This window comes from Haliotis cracherodii, unplaced genomic scaffold (genome assembly GCF_022045235.1).
Source record: "Haliotis cracherodii isolate W230 unplaced genomic scaffold, xgHalCrac1.p SCAF_17, whole genome shotgun sequence".
NCBI classification, from domain to species: domain Eukaryota; kingdom Metazoa; phylum Mollusca; class Gastropoda; order Lepetellida; family Haliotidae; genus Haliotis; species Haliotis cracherodii.
The window spans coordinates 3,239,498-3,258,889 of NW_027266272.1; the positions used below are offsets into that span (position 1 = coordinate 3,239,498).

General features: G+C 40.4%; 1 protein-coding gene across 1 annotated transcript in view; it reads left to right on the forward strand.

The window, feature by feature from the left end:
- LOC139464239 (equilibrative nucleobase transporter 1-like) overlaps window positions 1-13,430 on the forward strand; it is a 30,961-nt gene extending 17,531 nt beyond the window's left edge. The window contains exons 7-11 of the mRNA XM_071245762.1: window positions 65-316; window positions 8,288-8,389; window positions 8,920-9,106; window positions 10,310-10,430; window positions 11,513-13,430. Of these exons, the coding sequence (XP_071101863.1) occupies window positions 65-316; window positions 8,288-8,389; window positions 8,920-9,106; window positions 10,310-10,430; window positions 11,513-11,614 (764 nt within the window). The 3' untranslated portion in view covers window positions 11,615-13,430. The remainder of the gene's footprint in view (window positions 1-64; window positions 317-8,287; window positions 8,390-8,919; window positions 9,107-10,309; window positions 10,431-11,512) is intronic.
- Window positions 13,431-19,392: the final 5,962 nt, after the last annotated feature.

Here is a 19,392-nt window from a genome sequence, read left to right on the forward strand (position 1 = left end):
ACTGTTAAAAGCGGCGTTAAACCCAACTCACTCACTCACTCACTGTATCTCTGCTTCGTTACAGGTAAAGAACAAGAAGAAGAACTCAACTTAGCAAACGGTAGTCCACCTACCTCCCCTAGGCATGATATGGACTCACCCATGTTGCCATCTGCTGTTGTCGAGGAGGTCACGCCCACTCTCAGAAGTTGTGTGTTCAATAGAACCTTCATGTTCCATCTCTTCTGGTTCGTGGTCAACGACTTCTATCTACTCACATTTATTGGTATTTCCAACGCCATGTTAGAGCGGGTACTTCAGAGGGACACAGGCAAAGGTGAGCTACTACTACTAATACTACTACTACAACAACTACTACTACTACCAATACCACTAATACTAATACCAGTCACTTCCCACTCGAATGTGTGATTTTGCATCAAACTGCAAATATGAAATGTAGATTATGTAATGAATTGAATGAGACTGTCAAACACATTGTCAGTGGATGCCCAGCTTTGGCACAAACACAGTATCTTAAGCGACATGATAGAGTGGCTCGATCATTTTATTACCGTCTTCGCCATGCATTCGGTTTTGACACAGAGGTCCATCCATGGTAAGACTCGGGATATGTAGGGGGCGTCATGGAAAATGATAAATACAAAATTCTTTGGAATAGGCCCATTTACAGCCTCAGACGTATCGAGGCCAACAACCCAGATCTTGTCCTTTTTGATAAATCCAATGAATCATTTGTATTAAATATGCGGACCTCGCTTTCGAAATGCCACACTTGCATCCCAAGTACCAAGTTGTCCGACTCCCCATCGTTCTCGGTGCCTTAGGTTTGGTACCTCCCAATCTGTTGACTGACGTTGGGAGAGTACCCGGGTTTGCTACCAGGAATACAACCCTTCTGAGTTGGGGAGTCTTCACATTCTCCGAAAAGTCCTGGGTGGGTTTGACTAGGCAGCGCTTCCTGGGAAAAGTCCCATTCGCTGTCTGGGCTGCGTGTAGACGGGGACTGATTTCCTTATATAAATCAGCGTCCTGAAAGACTGACACCTAGTTTCATCTCATATCATTCAGTTGGTCTGGAGAAGATGTGGACGATGTAGTTTTGGACATAGCCACAAAAACAACAATGGGGATAAATCGAGAGATAAAGAAGATGGATCGAGATCCAGGCACTTGTGTTTGTCTAAACTGGTATCACGATTATGAGGAGCTGGCCGCGCCGTACATAAATATCGACGTGGTCCTATGATGCAACATATGCCGTGCTAATTCTAACACATAAACGTTCTTTAAATATTTTATTGATGAACAGTGAAATACATCAAGTACAACAACGAAGCGGTTTTATAACAAAACATCAACAGCACGCGATAGTTACGTGCAATGCCGACGCCAAATAAGGGACTGCACATTTAATATTGGGAAGGAGGAGGGAGGGGTGTGTGTGGGAGGGGGGGTGGGGGTGGGGTGGGGGGGGGTGGGGGTGGGTGATTGGTCATAGGGCTGTATTATATTTAGCCCTCACCACCCCCAGCCCCACCCCCTCCCCCACCCCGCTCCCATTGTATGTTACATTGTTTCATGGTCACACGAAATACTTGTAGCATTTCTTTCTTGCCACATTCCTTAGGTTAATGAGCAGTCCCTAAATAATGTTCAAGTTAAAAAAAATATCTGAAAAAATCGTACATTTTGAGGTCAAAATGGGGTTCACTGGGGACCCTTTCAATTTAAATAGAGTTGTTTGTTTCAATCAGTGAGTGAGTGAGTATGGTTTTACGCCGCTCTTAGCAATATTCCAGCAATATTACTTCGGGGGATGGGCTTCAAACATTTTGCCCATGTGGGGAATCGAACCCGGGTCCTCAGCCTGACGAGCGAACGTTTTAACCACTAGGCTAGCCCACCGTCCTATCTATCGCAAGTATGTAGTTTCATAGACTTAGGGTTAGTCTACCCTGTGCATTACAGGGTCACCGGAGACAAACATATAGTGCGTGCACGAAAACATCTATATACAGATGGATGTCGCTTTTGTGTGATCGCTTGAACAGTTTTCAATGCCTCAGAGATTAAAGGGCTTGTGTCATGTTTGTCATTGCGGTCTGCACAGACATTTGACACTGCGCCACTCACCATATACATCGTAACCAGTTTTAACTTATTTATAGAGACAATGACAAGTTGGTGTGTATTCGCGAACGTCACGCATTTTGAACAGTATTGTATGTGGATCAAATGAGGAAAACCAATGAAATAAATGTGTGTATATGTAACGTTTGTAGTGACACCGTCTCAGCGGATGGTTGTATATACGTGTTGACATTTGAGAATGGTTATGCCAAGTGCGAAATATCCTTATTATTCGCTCGTTTAAGATACGACTCTTTAATAACAATACGCTGGCATTACACAGTACTTAATAACAATAAGCTGGTATTACACTGTGTTTAATAACATTAAGCCGGTATTATACAGTGTTTAATAACAATAAGCTGATATTACACAGTGTTTAATAACAATAAGCCGGTATTATACAGTGTTTAATAACAATAAGCCGGTATTATACAGTGTTTAATAACAATAAGCCGGTATTATACAGTGTTTAATAACAATAAGCCGGTATTATACAGTGTTTAATAACAATAAGCCGGTATTATACAGTACTTAATAACAATAAGCTGGTATTACACAGTGTTTAATAACAATAAGCCGGTATTATACAGTACTTAATAACAATAAGCTGGTATTACACAGTGTTTAATAACAATAAGCTGGTATTACACAGTGTTTAATAACAATAAGCCGGTATTATACAGTGTTTAATAACAATAAGCCGGTATTATACAGTGTTTAATAACAATAAGCCGGTATTATACAGTACTTAATAACAATAAGCTGGTATTACACAGTGTTTAATAACAATAAGCCGGTATTATACAGTACTTAATAACAATAAGCTGGTATTACACAGTGTTTAATAACAATAAGCTGGTATTACACAGTGTTTAATAACAATAAGCCGGTATTATACAGTGTTTAATAACAATAAGCCGGTATTATACAGTGTTTAATAACAATAAGCCGGTATTATACAGTGTTTAATAACAATAAGCCGGTATTATACAGTGTTTAATAACAATAAGCCGGTATTACACAGTGTTTAATAACAATAAGCCGGTATTATACAGTGTTTAATAACAATAAGCCGGTATTATACAGTGTTTAATAACAATAAGCCGGTATTACACAGTGTTTAATAACAATAAGCCGGTATTATACAGTGTTTAATAACAATAAGCTGGTATTACACAGTGTTTAATAACAATAAGCCGGTATTACACAGTGTTTAATAACAATAAGCCGGTATTACACAGTGTTTAATAACAATAAGCCGGTATTATACAGTGTTTAATAACAATAAGCCGGTATTATACAGTGTTTAATAACAATAAGCCGGTATTACACAGTGTTTAATAACAATAAGCCGGTATTATACAGTGTTTAATAACAATAAGCCGGTATTACACAGTGTTTAATAACAATAAGCCGGTATTACACAGTGTTTAATAACAATAAGCCGGTATTATACAGTGTTTAATAACAATAAGCCGGTATTACACAGTGTTTAATAACAATAAGCCGGTATTATACAGTGTTTAATAACAATAAGCCGGTATTATACAGTGTTTAATAACAATAAGCTGGTATTACACAGTGTTTAATAACAATAAGCCGGTATTATACAGTGTTTAATAACAATAAGCCGGTATTATACAGTGTTTAATAACAATAAGCCGGTATTATACAGTGTTTAATAACAATAAGCCGGTATTATACAGTGTTTAATAACAATAAGCTGGTATTACACAGTGTTTAATAACAATAAGCCGGTATTATACAGTGTTTAATAACAATAAGCCGGTATTATACAGTGTTTAATAACAATAAGCCGGTATTATACAGTGTTTAATAACAATAAGCCGGTATTATACAGTGTTTAATAACAATAAGCCGGTATTATACAGTGTTTAATAACAATAAGCCGGTATTATACAGTGTTTAATAACAATAAGCTGGTATTACACAGTGTTTAATAACAATAAGCCGGTATTATACAGTGTTTAATAACAATAAGCCGGTATTATACAGTGTTTAATAACAATAAGCCGGTATTACACAGTGTTTAATAATAATAAGCCGGTATTATACAGTGTTTAATAACAATAAGCCGGTATTATACAGTGTTTAATAACAATAAGCTGGTATTATACAGTGTTTAATAACAATAAGCCGGTATTACACAGTGTTTAATTACAATAAGCTGGCATTACACAGTGTTTAATAACAATAAGCCGGTATTATACAGTGTTTAATAACAATAAGCCGGTATTACACAGTGTTTAATAACAATAAGCCGGTATTATACAGTGTTTAAGAACAACGCGTGTTGTTATCTCACGATGAACTAGTTTCACTAACAAATTCTGAAAACTCTCAACATCGCTGGGCATATTCAAGGACATTGTGTGTAAAGATGATAGATCATTGAGAGGAGTTTATGTACTTTCGATGACCACAGCAACCCTGATGCTAGGCTGACGTCACAGGGCATTGTTTCGCCGGTGATGAATTCTAAAGTTTGGCCGTTCCATGGTATTAAATTAATAAGTGTCAACTTTTAGTGTGTTTATTGTTGTATTATTCTGTTGAGCTCAATTAGATTATGCTGTGGATCGCGTAGATGTCTGATGATGCACAAACGATAGTGACATATCGTATTCATACGCTTGATATAGTTTATGATGGAAATTCCCATAGTTCGATCAAGCGAGGTTTTAAAATGTTACAAGTGGCAAGTAATTTATGAAATACTCATTCCCGTGTAATACCAATTTTATGTCACTCGTGAATAGTTCTAGTATCTGACTCTCGTCAGAACTATTCGCCGTTTCATAAAATTGGTATTGTACGGAACATCTTCCAGAGAGGTGGAATCTGATTGGTCCATAGGAGGGGCATAGAAGGGCCATAACTCATAACTGCCACCGGTGGCGCTACGATATAGCCTGGAAATTCAAGCCTAGTTCGACAAGGGTGAAATCTGGACTTTTCAGTCAAGTCCCTTTCCTCGGGAAAATGCACCCTGGAGCGAGCTGAGTAGTCTTGAAAAATCACATTGGTATAGAAAACCACCAAGTGTTACCGGACACCATCGCTTGTAATGCGTACCTGCCGAATGATATATCAAAGCCGATGAAATGTGACAATGAAGTCGCGTCTCTTTAGAAATGCTTCACTGCAAGAATACAATGAAGGTGAAATTGAGGTCAGCACTGCCTTCAAACCCATCGATATAACATGTATACCACAGTGGTAAGTGTTCTATAATTAAGTGCAACATATGGACTGTTTATGAGGTCATGTACATAGCTGGAGTGCGACACGTGTGATGTGTATCCTACCAATCACGTTTATGCCTGAAATATCACACCTTCAGTCACATCTCCACGGACATGAAATCGAAATAATGAGAGACTATTTGTCAGTGAAACATATATTTTGTAGCACATGTGAATTCTCCTCAGTCAAGTGTTTTTTTTCGAAATATGCCTCTGTTCACCCAGCAGTAAAACTGGGTACCCAGGAGGACGAGATGGTATTGTGACTGTTGACGTCTAGGTCCTGACAAGTTGTATACTCCACAGGGAGCTGAAAATACATAATAGGTATTACTTTATAGTCTGCCTCAAGATATGCGAGTCCAATAATATTGAAATTCAGGGGATGTCGTGAAACTGTTAGTTTGTTTGTTTGTTGTTAACGGCGAACTCAGCAATATGTCAGCTGTATAACGGTCTGTAAATAATCGACTGTGGACCAGAAAATCCAGTGATTCACATCATAAGCATCGATCCACGCACTTGAGATACGATGACATGCAAAAACATGGTCAGCGAGCCTGACCACCCGATCCTGTTAGTCGGCTCTGACGGCAAGCATGGGTTGCTGAAGACCTATTCTGATATTCACGGGTCGAAGCTGTAGGTAACACATGGCTGTCTGTAAACGGGGACAGATAGAGCGATGAGCTTCTGTATTTCACCTGAAATGCAAATATTGCTGCGTGCGGCGTTAAACAACAAACAAACAAGCATCATGTACATATCAGTATGTATTGATGTTGCAGACAATACATTGATGTAAACAACAAATACACACGTTGTGAAGATACAACCTAATGAACCGTCTAAATGCAAGAAATAACAGAAAAATCATATAACCTTATAGTGAAACAATACAGTGTGTCGCGGTATAACAGGAATTAGATCAAAGCGTGCGAGAGCAAAGAAACACGTGCAACATGGACCACCTGGCTTCATGACATGTAAAATTGAACAAGTTTTCATCACCGGCCACGGTAGTAAAGTTGATTAACTAAACACGATATATGAGGCTGCAGGTTCTATTCCCGTTATCCATTATGAAAACATTCAGTTATTGTCTTCGATTTTAGAACATTGGACGTTTGAAACACCAAGTACAAAATTCATTTTCTACTCATCAAGTCTCGCAAGGAAAAAGTAAAACCTCATACCAAGTTTTACTGGGAATAAGTAAAACCTCATACCCGGGATGAGGTCTTAATAAGAAAGAGTAAAACCTCCCAAGAGGTGAATACGAGATAGGAATATACCTGCAATACAATTGACAAACGTGGCAGTAGGTTAAAATTAGTTCTGTTTTTGTTTTGCACTTTTAAATAGCCTTTGTCGATAAGCTCGGACAGTCCGTTTAATATGACACAATCCAGTGAGCAATCCTCACCAGCGGGCGTGAATACTGATAAACTATTAATATGCTGGATGGTCCAGAGGATTTAGGTCAGCAATGGTTTAGCTGCGTTTGTAAACAACCCATTTGGAACCCGAGTAAGAATACAATCCGCATATCTCAAAATGATCGTAAGAATCGTTACAAATACATATTTATGGGTCAGGTGGTTGTCAGGCTCAGAGCTTTGTGTGTTTGTATGCCATTGTAGCCCGACAACGACTACAACCCTCACAACCCCCGGTTCTTGGTAGCATGGGCAGGGCGCCGTGACGCCTTATATTTCTGGTCACACGTTATGACCACTCGACCTTCAATCGTGTCGGGACCGCCTCCGTGGTCTAGTGGTAGAGCGGAAGGTCCGGGGTTCGATACCCGGCCGCGTCATACCAAAAGACGTTAAAAGATGGTACTTGTTGTTACCCTGTCTGGCGCTCGGCATTAAGGGGCTAAAACAAGGACTGGTCGGCTCGGAGTCAGTATACTGTGTCTGAGTGGGGTATCCATGTTAAACTGCGGCATGGTATCTCAGTGAGCTAGCACTATAACTCGGCATCAGTCCGGACTAGTACAAGCAGCCACACACACACATACACGTACATGCACGTCGCTATATAAGTGCAATAATCTTGGACGCGACGTTAAACCAAATTTCACCTCACCTCAATCGTGTCGGCTTTATGGATGATGGTTTGGTTCTGTATTCAACTCAGCTGAAAACCTCAACGTGATTGTTTTGTCAACAGAGTTTGATACATGCAAGATTGTTTTGACACATTTTATCAATATTTGGCAAAAGATTTATTTTTGCTGAAATAGTTTCCCTTATCAAAACTGAGTGAGTGAGTATGGTTGTACGCCGCTTTTAGCAATATTCCAGCAATATCACGGCGGGGGACACCAGAAATTGGCTTCACACATTGTCCTCATGTGGGAATCGAACCCGGTCTTTGGAGTCGCGAGCGAACGGTTTAACCACTGGGCGACGTGGGAGTGATAGTGTGACATTGTTGTAAGGTGTGATGTGTGAGTATATTTACCATGAGCCGTAAGGCGAGGGGACATCGGCTCACACACAGAGTACCGAATACCGAATACCCTGAGGGATCAGTTGACTCAAAGTCATACAGACCCGGAATATATCTCCAAAGTTTCACTGAGTAAAACGTTCTGATTCAGCCATCTTGACAGCTAGCAGGCGGCGCAAACGAACCGAGTTACTCCCCTTAACAAATACATTCGAATAAACATCGGTTCATTTGAACTCAACGATACGAGATAAGTAAGTTACCTAAGGCGTGTTCCGATTGATTTGTCAGCAGGGTACACGAGTGGCCTTCGTGGAAAATAATTGCTCTGTCCTTAACCAATCAGAAGCTAGTATTTTGATATATGGTGAGATAAATAGTAATATGTATGTGCATACTCCAGTCATACTCCCTGTATGTTTCAGTCAACCACTTCACAGATGTGTTTTCCTTCTCTCTCATGTGTGCGGCTATATTTGCTGTGGTTGGGGGCTTTCTCTACGACTGTCAACGAATGGCATTCAAAGGTAAGACCAAACGTAGGTTTTTAAAGATACAGTCGGACCCCGGAATCTCGAACCTAGAAAGCGATGACAAATTGAAATGTATTTCCTTCAATATATCCGACCAAGAGTGACAACTTAATTTGACTCCCTGCATACGTTCTTAAAGATAATACGATGCCTATCATTGGATGCATTATCAAGAACACTATTAATAATATTATCACTGGAGTTTAGCCATGTTGAAAGCATCTATAGAGATATGTTAAAACCCCTTTGCCAGCTCTGGCTTGACTACATTCCTGATCTCACAGCCTGTATCTCATCGTATTTCTTCTGTAAACGTTCTTTGGTGTGTTGGAGTAGACAAATTGGATCCGGTTATCCCCCAGATCTAGGACTGGGTCCTATGTTATTATTTGGTCTTTCCACTTGATAAAATCCCAAGTTGTCACAAAACTTGTCATGAACACCAAGAGTGAATAATGATTAATGCGTACATTAAACCGTGATGTTTCGCCAATCATTGACCAGCAAATGTCTTTATGCTGCAGAACACAAAGGATATCATCGACAGCTACTTCCGGCTGTTTTCCCTATCACCATGACAACATTGCTAGGGGCGGTAACTGTGGGTCTGCAGTTTATCAAAGCTGAGGAGATCCTGTATGCGCTGTTCGTTCTGTTCGTCATCTACAAGCAGTGTGTGTTTGCGCTCACGTGGTCATTCATTGTGGACGTGTAAGTGGTATCTTGAATCGAATACTGATTTACCTGTGAAATTGTTTACAGTTTATGTTTTCAATGAAAGCAAAATAACTTTTAAATACCGACTCACAACTTCCAAACTTCAGAAACGTTTGTTATGGGGTCAATGCGAAGAGTTGTGTCCCTTAGTCGTGCAAGGCTCTGCTGATTATTATTATTATTATTATTATTATTATTACCATGCACTGTCAGTACCATATCTTACACGTACTAAGTGGATTTAACGAAAGTTGTAGACGTCTTCGACCTACGTCGACATTCCCATTAGGTGTACATGTCAGAGTAAACGGACCATATACATACTACGTTTATAACGAACACGATTATAACAAACTCACGGATACAACGAACTGTTTTGCTCCCGGTCATTTGCTGTATATATAACGAACCAACATGAGTGGTCCCTTTGAGTTCGTTATAAGCGTAGTTTACTGTATATATAACGAACCAACACGAGTGGTCCCTTTGAGTTCGTTATAAGCGTAGTTTACTGTATATATAACGAACCAACATGAGTGGTCCCTTTGAGTTCGTTATAAGCGTAGTTTACTGTATATATAACGAACCAACATGAGTGGTCCCTTTAAGTTCGTTATAAGCGTAGTTTACTGTATATATAACGAACCAACACAAGTGGTCCCTTTAAGTTCGTTATAACCGTAGTTTACTGTATATATAACGAACCAACACGAGTGGTCCCTTTGAGTTCGTTATAACCGTAGTTTACTGTATATATAACGAACCAACACGAGTGGTCCCTTTGAGTTCGTTATAAGCGTAGTTTACTGTATATATAACGAACCAACATGAGTGGTCCCTTTGAGTTCGTTATAAGCGTAGTTTACTGTACATATAACGAACCAACATGAGTTGTCCCTTTAAGTTCGTTATAAGCGTAGTTTACTGTATATATAACGAACCAACATGAGTGGTCCCTTTAAGTTCGTTATAAGCGTAGTTTACTGTATATATAACGAACCAACATGAGTGGTCCCTTTGAGTTCGTTATAAGCGTAGTTTACTGTATATATAACGAACCAACATGAGTGGTCCCTTTAAGTTCGTTATAACCGTAGTTTACTGTACATGTAACTCGGGCTGTAAGCTAATCTGGCCACTTTTACCGGAGATAAATAGTGTTATGATCCATCAGTTAAAGAAAATATATTTTTACAGGTACCCCCGGAAGTATTTTGGTGTGTTCTACGGAATTGTGTTCACAACAGCAGGCATCGTTCTGTTTCTCCAGTACGCTATATTCACGTGGATTGCAAGCGGACCCTTTGCTCCCATTTCCGTAAGTGCATATTATAACGAGGGCGTATTAACGAAACAGTTGGCTATAACATACACACTTCTTATCATTTTCCGATGTATAAGCAGTTTCTAATGGCACGGGAGGCCCAGGGGGTAAGTACCTGCTTGCCGCTTGTACTGGGTTTGAATCCCAGATTCATTCCAAATGTGGTCATTACATGTTTATTCACTGATCATGAGACCACCTCCGTGGTTTGGGGGATAGAGCGCCTGCCCGGAGAGCGGAGGGTCGGTGGTTCTATCCCCGGTCGTGTCATACCATTTGTTTTTGTTTGTTGTTTAACGCCGCACTCAGCAATATTCCAGCTATATGACGGCGGTCTGTAAAATCGAGTCTGGACAAGACAATCCAGTGATTGACATCACGAACATCGATCCACGCAATTGGGATCGATTACATGTATCATCCAAGTCAGCGAGCCTGACCACCCGATCCCGTTAGTCGCCTTTTACGACAAGCATAGTCGCCTTTTACGGCAAGTATGGGTTGCTGAAGACCCATTCTACCCCGGAATCTTCACGGGTTTCGTGTCATACCAAATAACGTTGAGATGTTGTACCTGATGTTACTCCTAGGCATTCAGGAGATAACATAAGGACTGGTCGGCTCGGAGTCAGTACACTGCGTCTGAGTTGGTTATCCATGTTAAGCTGCAGCATGGTATCTCAGTGGGCTAATACCATGAAACCGGCATTCAAACACACACGCGCGCACGCACGCACATACACACACACACGCACGCACGCACGCACGCACACACACACACATCCACACACACACACACACGCAAGTGCAACAATATCGAATGCGACGTCAAACTCCAATTCATCTCACCGCAAATCTCACGCTTCTGGCTTTCATCCAAATGTTAAACGTCTCCAAGAACGGTAACCTCGAGCTTTCCACATTCCTTTCAAATAACGCTGACACGATATAACGGATGTATCGTTCAAAGCGAGTGTAGGCGATGGATTTCAGTCAACTTGCCCCATACAAACATACTCTTATGAACAATACGTTGAAAGTGACGGCTAATACAAACAAATTGCATCACATTTCAGGTGAACCTGTTCCTGCTCTGCTTGCTCTTGCTGTCACTTGTCAATCCGCTCAATCTCCTGATAAAAGGCACGTGTGGTCAGAGACAACCCCAAAGGAATTAACGCCGTCGGTGCCTCAAAAACGCCATGCAGGTCAAGCTGTCGACATATAGTGTGATCATCGCTTCAGGATCTTGGCGTTGAGTAGGGCTGACTATGACTTTATACCCTCTCAAACCTTTATTCCCCGAATAATGTCTTGCAATGATGTCCAACGAACCGTAAATATGTCCATACATGGACTAGCTATCATAGCGGGTAATATAATAACGTTTTTAGAAACGTTCCAGTAATTCAACGGTAATGAACTAAAAAGGGTCTTCACGCATGTTTTCCGTGTAACGAATTTACAGAGATGTTTTCGGCTATCCCACCGCTACTAAAAACCATCTGTTCCCCGGGTGTAAGTTTTACCTAGTGTGAAAGCGCCCGAATTTTGGGATTAACAATCCATGGTTTTATACCGTTTATTATATACAGAGACTTCCAACAATTCCGTGTTGAGAGTGGGGGGTTTCACTTCACACAGAACTGCGAAGAATCGAATTGGTTGAATACTCATTTGATAGATAGAAGCTTATGTGATTTTGTTATTGAATAGTCAAATTCGTTTATAACGACATCGAATGAAGCGAATAGTCAGGAAGAAATCTAATCCCTCGGGTATGGTACAGGGACGACATCGTAACGACCTTCGGATAAACCGAATTCGGGATTAGACTCCCTAGAGGTCGATATATCCGAGTTCGTTACAATCAAAGTACGTTATCTCCGATACGAGATGTCCGTAAGCATGATCCAACAACAGTAGCCACCTTGCCAAACGACGGCAATTATTTGAATGTGAACGTGAGAGGATTTATACTATATTTATATGTATAGTATGCAAATGTTTACGCACAGCCCGCCAGTGCAGCTTAATATGGGTTGCCTTGAACCAGTTGAGAACGGTCAAGTTCAATGTAACCAGTGTAAGAAAACAATGTAAATATGTTTATTTTGTGAGTAGTTACATGTGACCAACCATGAGATGAGGGACCTTATGGGTGAAACATCACATTTGGACTTCTTACTATATCTTAAAACAACAGCATTTTAAGACCACAAAAATATAACTGGTGATCTTCAATTCGTATTTATTACATAGACACATGGAACCAAACATTTGCACTCTGCAAATCCCCATATTCAGGCTTTCTTACTGTTTATGTAATAATTGCAGTTTTAAGATATCATGTCTGATTAATTGAAAGTAGACCTGTATGCTGAAATGCTTAGAAATTATATTTTTATTTCATTACGAACTAACGAGAGACAATATGGTACTTTTTTTACAGTCCGCACACGTGACGTCATTTTTACGGAAGTAAGTTGTCGTCAAACGTCTTTCTTTATGACGTCACACCACAGTTGTGTCCTAGCACTCATAAGGTCTCTTCTCTCCATGGCGGGTCACATTTATTGTCACAGTAAATGAAAATAATAGACGGGTGTAATCGCCCCATTTCTCCTATATCCCCCACCGATACTTCCCAATTTGTAGCCAAACTAGATATTCAAATATTAAGTAGTCGACATGTATGTTATAAAACATAAAATATGTCTGTTATAAAAGTGAGCATCACTTGAATTGGAAATTTCCAGCGACACCACTGAAATTAAAATTTTCACTTGAGTGTGAAATCTTCCCCAAACGTCGAACGCGCCATACAGTTTGGTATAAAATTATCACTTCAAAACACCGACTTCACATCGTGGTGGCGGGTTCCCACTCTTTTATAATATTACAAGTATCGCGTACTTGTGTATTTATGCAGATGTAAAGCATTTTCTTCGGATCTCACATGGAAGGGTTATTGAAAAGAGTTCAGAAAGTATTCACGGCCGACCCTGTCCTCAGTGGGACATTACTGTATTTTGATTGACCACCATCACATTTTCATTATTTTTGCGAGGTGTGCATCTATGTTGACAATAAACATGTTTTCCTTTCAACGCATATCGTATATTGTTCAACGTTTGATAGGGTTATTCCTATTATTCCATGATAAAGTTGTATATTTTTATTCAATATTCTGAAATATTCGTATCCTTATCAAATGTTGAGTATATATCGATTAATATGGAAACGTTTTGTATAGAATACATATACACCTCCCTACCCTTATCTCAATATATATTAATCAATATTCCTTAACGCAGCTGGACGGTTTGGTGTGAGTTCGGGCCAGACGAGGATTATAAACAATGTTCTAAATAGCGCATGCAGTTGGCAAAAATTGTCTTAGTTCGAGCCAGATGAGGTTATAAACAGCGTCCTTAATATTGCATGCCTTTGCCAGTTTGGTCAGAATTCGACACAGTGGAGGTTTATAAACAGCGTCCTTACTATGGCGTGTAGTGGCCAGTTTGGTCTACGTTTTAGCCAGACGAGGTTATGACAGTGTCCTTTTTATTGCAAGTAGTTGGAGAAGTTGGTCAGGATTCAATACAGACGAGGTTTGCCGCGAGGAAGGTATAAATGAAATTGATGGTATGGTGTTATGGCGATTGGCCTGATCACGTGAACCTAATAACATGCAAATGTGTTATTGTAGTTGTCTACGCATTAATGTACTACACACAATTCACATAATGTGTGAACGCTACTTTCGATGACCTTTTACCTCTTTTGCTACCATTTTGAGGCGTGATCAAATGAGTTGCCTTTAATCGAACACAAAAGTTTGTGATGCTTCGCGTGGTGTTTATTCTTTTACGCATAATACTCTATTTTGTTAATTTGTTACCCGTGAACAAATTGATAAGACGTTACATTTTCATCTGACTGAATGGTTTCAAGACAGTATTGTGAATGAATTGAAATATCAAAGAAAGAAGTGTTTTCAAGTGAAAGAAGACAATATCGATATTATTTCCTAGATGATGTTCATACAATACTGGTGGCTCATATATAAGCACATCCTGGAAGTCGCTGTACAGAGTTCGCTCCATTAGTCGTTCCAGGATCCGCTGATCGCGGGATTGGAACACTGTCAGCAAGATATCCATGCTTTTGTGTTTCAAATTGGCAAGCGTCTGCGATCTGCAGCACATTATTCCAACCCCATTTAGCTAAACACCTCTGACAATGTTCCAAATCGAGTGAAATGTTTGGGAGTGAGTGAGTGAGTGAGTATGGTTTAACGCCGCTTTAAGCAATATTCCAGCAATATCACGGCGGGGGACACCAGAAATGGGCTTCACATATTGTACCCATGTCGGGAATCGAACCCGGGTGTTCGGCGTGACGAGCGAACGCTTTAACCACTAGGCTACCCGACCGCCCCTTGAAATGTTTGGTGAAACGATCCCGAGCCTACAATTAGAACTGTGAATGGTACTCATTGTTCACAATTTGTCCGAGTGATTCATAGCGATTCATGAAATATGCAATATAATGTATGAAAAATTAGGTGGCCTTTTCAAAGTTGCCATGGGAACCAATGTGACATATTTGTAGGGTGTATATGCTATACACAATCCTATACGCTATGTTATACCGTTGTACATGTGTTAACGTGATATATGCTGCTATGCTTGCACAGCAGTGTACTATATTGCCACATTCCATCCAGTTAAAGTCAAGAATGCGATGTGAAGATGGTTTATAATATTACGATATTTTCGTTGTATCATTTATACTTGCATACACTTGTTCATCAGAAGTCATAATATATGAAAACCGTGATAAAAGTTGTATTACTTTGTTACTGTTTCTGTTATCAAATTATTGCATCAAATAAATATGTCTTTTCATATTTAGTCTGGATTGTTTTTCAAAGAAGACAAAGAAGTTTAAGCTGAAGCTAACTAATTAATTGACACAACCAATACCTAATAACATGAGGCAGAGAGACACGCCCAAATAGGGGTTGTGTAACCACTCCATTAACAATGTCAATACTGGCTGTGAACACCATTTGCCTTGATACAGGTGAGGCACCGGCGGTGCACTGAAGACACCAGTGGATTGAAAAGAACCTGGGGGGGGGGGGGGGGGGGGGGGGGGAAAGGGGGGGGGGGGGAAGGGGGGGGGGGGGAAGGGGGGGGGGGGGGGGTTGGGGGGGGGGGGAGGGGTAGTTGTTCCGAATAACAACCAAATATTGGCCCAACCGAGGCAGCGTTACCGGCTGGTTCTGGTAATGTCGTAGGCGTCGATCCGCTTCATCCCAGACATGAGGTCTGGAGAAACAGCCGGTCGTGGTAGAACAACTATGTTATCCTAGCTCAAAATGTCTGCTACAGCACGTGGAACAGGTGGGTGGGTATTATCCTGCTGCAGCGTGACATTACGTCCCTGCATGTGCACAAGGGGTAGAACATGATCTCAAACGATGTCGTCCCTGTAGCGTACTCCATCCAAACTGTCATTAATAATGATGAGTTGTGTTGTGATGCCACCACAAACCATTACACTCCCACCCCCAAACTGACGTCCTGAACGCCTGTAGATTCTTCCACGACCACCAGAGCTATCCAGAGGAAGCATGGATACACTCAGTCTGTCTCTGTCTTTTCTTCGGATCTCAGATGCCGTCCACACCACGCAAGGCATGCCTGACAGTGACGTTGAAGCAAAATTGGGAGCTTCACTGGATGCCGGTGCCGGAGGTGATGCTCCCTCAATGGGTTGCGTACGGTTCCGCCATTAACTGATCTCAACCCAGAAATTGTATGGCAGTTTGGTATCGATTTCGTAGATGCACCAACCGAATATGGTTGTCTTGTGGACGTGACGTCATATGTGGACGACGAACCTGTGGCAAGTCATGAGTGTTGCCCTGCCCAAAGAGATGATTTTGTGTTTCAATGAACATTAAATCGTCTGGCAACTTTGTTTTGCGCCATGCCTGTTTGGGCAGCATGCCCACGGCCCGTAGACTTGGCATTACGTAAGCGTTATTAACAATTAAAGAAAGGTAGTTTATGAACACCTATGATAGCTAAACAGTCACTGTGTGCTGTTCACATTTAAAAAACATGTGTGTGATTATCATGGTCCCAAGAAACACACAAACCTCCAAATTGTGCGCCGTGCAAATTGTGAATTACGACCGTCGAGAAGACGTCTTCATGAATATGTATTTTAAGATCCATAAGATAATTTCAGAATATTTTTTTTATTGAACTTTATATAAAGCACAGTTGCTTTTTTCCGTTAGTATATATTTTGAACAAATTATGTTCTTGTAATACAACATTAGATGCTGGTAAAATATATGCATGTATGCAAATGAAAATTTTAAAATGAAGTATTAGGAGTATCTAATAATAAACATTGTCAAACAAAACCGTTCCATATGCACACGAAATCTCTGCTAAAAGCATGACCATTCCTCTTCCCCTACACCTATCATACAGAACGCTGTACGTCTTATTTTGCAAATATTTTATATAATTACTTCAACATAATGGGTGTTATAATGGCATGTCGTGCCGTGTCCTGTCCTGTCCTGTCGTTATATGAGGAATAAACGGTTATAGTACATTTGGGGAGGATTCCAAGCGTAACACATATCAGAGTAACATTAATGATTAAGGCAGTCCATGGACATTAATAAGCATTTAGCAACATTATATAGCCATTATACATGCCCGGGTAGAGTATATAACGATAGTGGTAGTCTAAATATCGAGTCCGTGGACATAAGAATGCAAGTAGCCAATTTAATTATCCAGTATATGCCCGAGAAGTGAGTGCAATGATTGTGATATTCTAAATATCGACTCCATGGTCATTGGTAAGCATGACGGACATTTCAATTATCCAGTACATGTCCGAGAATTGAGCGAAACGATGGTGATATTCTTAATATCGATTCCGTGAACATAAGTAAGCATGATGGTCAATTTATAATTAATTAGCCAGCACCTGTTCGAGTAGTGAGTGCAAGAATATTGATATTTTTAATATCGAGGCCGTTGTGGTTGATTTGGCTTTATTATATCCAAAGCCTTTGCATGCATACATGTATAGTAAGGAATGATTTGTCCCTTTTTTGTGAGATATCTGTTGAACAATTAACAAATTGATCGAGGGAAAAAAAGGAATATCCTATATAGTTACAGAGAAGTACAATACGATATATCTTTAGTTCAGTAAAGCCAATTAGTGTATTGTCGGAGGGCATGGAGAAACTTAACTTGAGTCTTTTCAATGTGGGAAGGTTTGATAATTCCAGATATTATTGTTCGCAGTTAGATCAAGTATGTTCTAACTAAAGCGCACGATACACAGAAGTACAAATGAGACATAATCTTTCGTAACATGGAATAATTTAGACACTTGATAAACCAGATAAATAAATAATCAGACACTCAATTATATTTAAACACAGTTTCAGTTGTACAATAACAGAGACAAAACAAAGGGATCAAATTGTGGCATCCGCAATAGATAACAGGCGCAAGAAATTATCCCTTCTTTGAATTCAGAATAATGTTGGAACCTGGCAAAAATTCGATGTCCCCAAACCGCACCTCGCAAGTAGGTTAGAAACGAATCAGGTCGAAAAAGGCCTCGAATCCCTCTTGTCGCACTTACATTGGGACAGCCAGCCGTTTAAACTATCCCATCCAGAAACGATCAAACCTGCCATGTTCGTGAACCTAACAGGGGCATATAACTCAGTCCAGGGCCCCGTTCCACAAAACGATCTTTGTGCTAAGTTGGTCGCAACTCCCATGCTCTATCATAGGCTTACGATCAACGTAGCACTAAGATCGTTTTGTGGAACGGGGCCCTGGACTGTTGGCTGCAACAACACCTGACACCCTCCGACCAGCAGTTCAACCACCTGCTGCCACTGATACACTTACAACAGTTTCCACCGCTACAAAAATTGCTTAATCATTTAATCAGATACAGCCATCTTAAAGAAATCTTTGCCACTGATACACTTACAACAGTTTCCACCGCTACAAAAATTGCTTAATCATTTAATCAGATACAGCCATCTTAAAGAAATCTTGGCCACTGATACACTTACAACAGTTTCTACCGCTACAAAAAATGCTTAATCATTTAATCAGATACAGCCATCTTAAAGAAATCTTTCTGCGAAGACTTTAAAGAGCGTTCTACTTCACGTGCTCAAAGACGTTTGACCTGGGTTATAACATTCAAGGTCTAAGTAAAGCTTTCAAACATTTTTATGGAAGACACGTGGGGACATGTCCAAGTTTGAAGCATCAGTGACAACAGATGATGCCTGATGCAATTCCCTGGTTTGACTTGCACCATATGTTACCGTGTGTTTTTTTGTGTGTTTTTTTTTCAGATTAGCGTTTAACTTGCCTTCGCATGTGTTTGTGACGAGTGCCCCTGGTGGGGCAGGATACGCTCAGATTTTCGCGAACACCTTGTATCATTACTATTTGATAAGGGGCGGTCGGGTAGCCTAGTGGTTAAAGCGTTCGCTCGTCACGCCGAAGACCCGGGTTCGATTTCCGACATGGGTACAATGTGTGAAACCCATTTCTGGTGTCCCCCGCTGTGATATTGCTGGAATATTGCTAAAACTAGCGTAAAATCATACTCACTCACTCACTCACTACTATTTGATAAGGATTCATTCATAAACACTTCCTTATGATACGGTTGGAATCGTACAATTTTTTATGATAATGGGAATGTTATTGTCGCTTTTATTACCATGCTGCCTCAAGGGAAACTATCTAGCGCTCAGCGTGTCCTGTCCTACCCTCCGGTCCACTGACACGTGTTACCCTGCTGGCGCATGGGAGTTTATGTGTATATCGTCATGAGTCTCTCACTTCTCGCCTTTACGTTGGAGTAA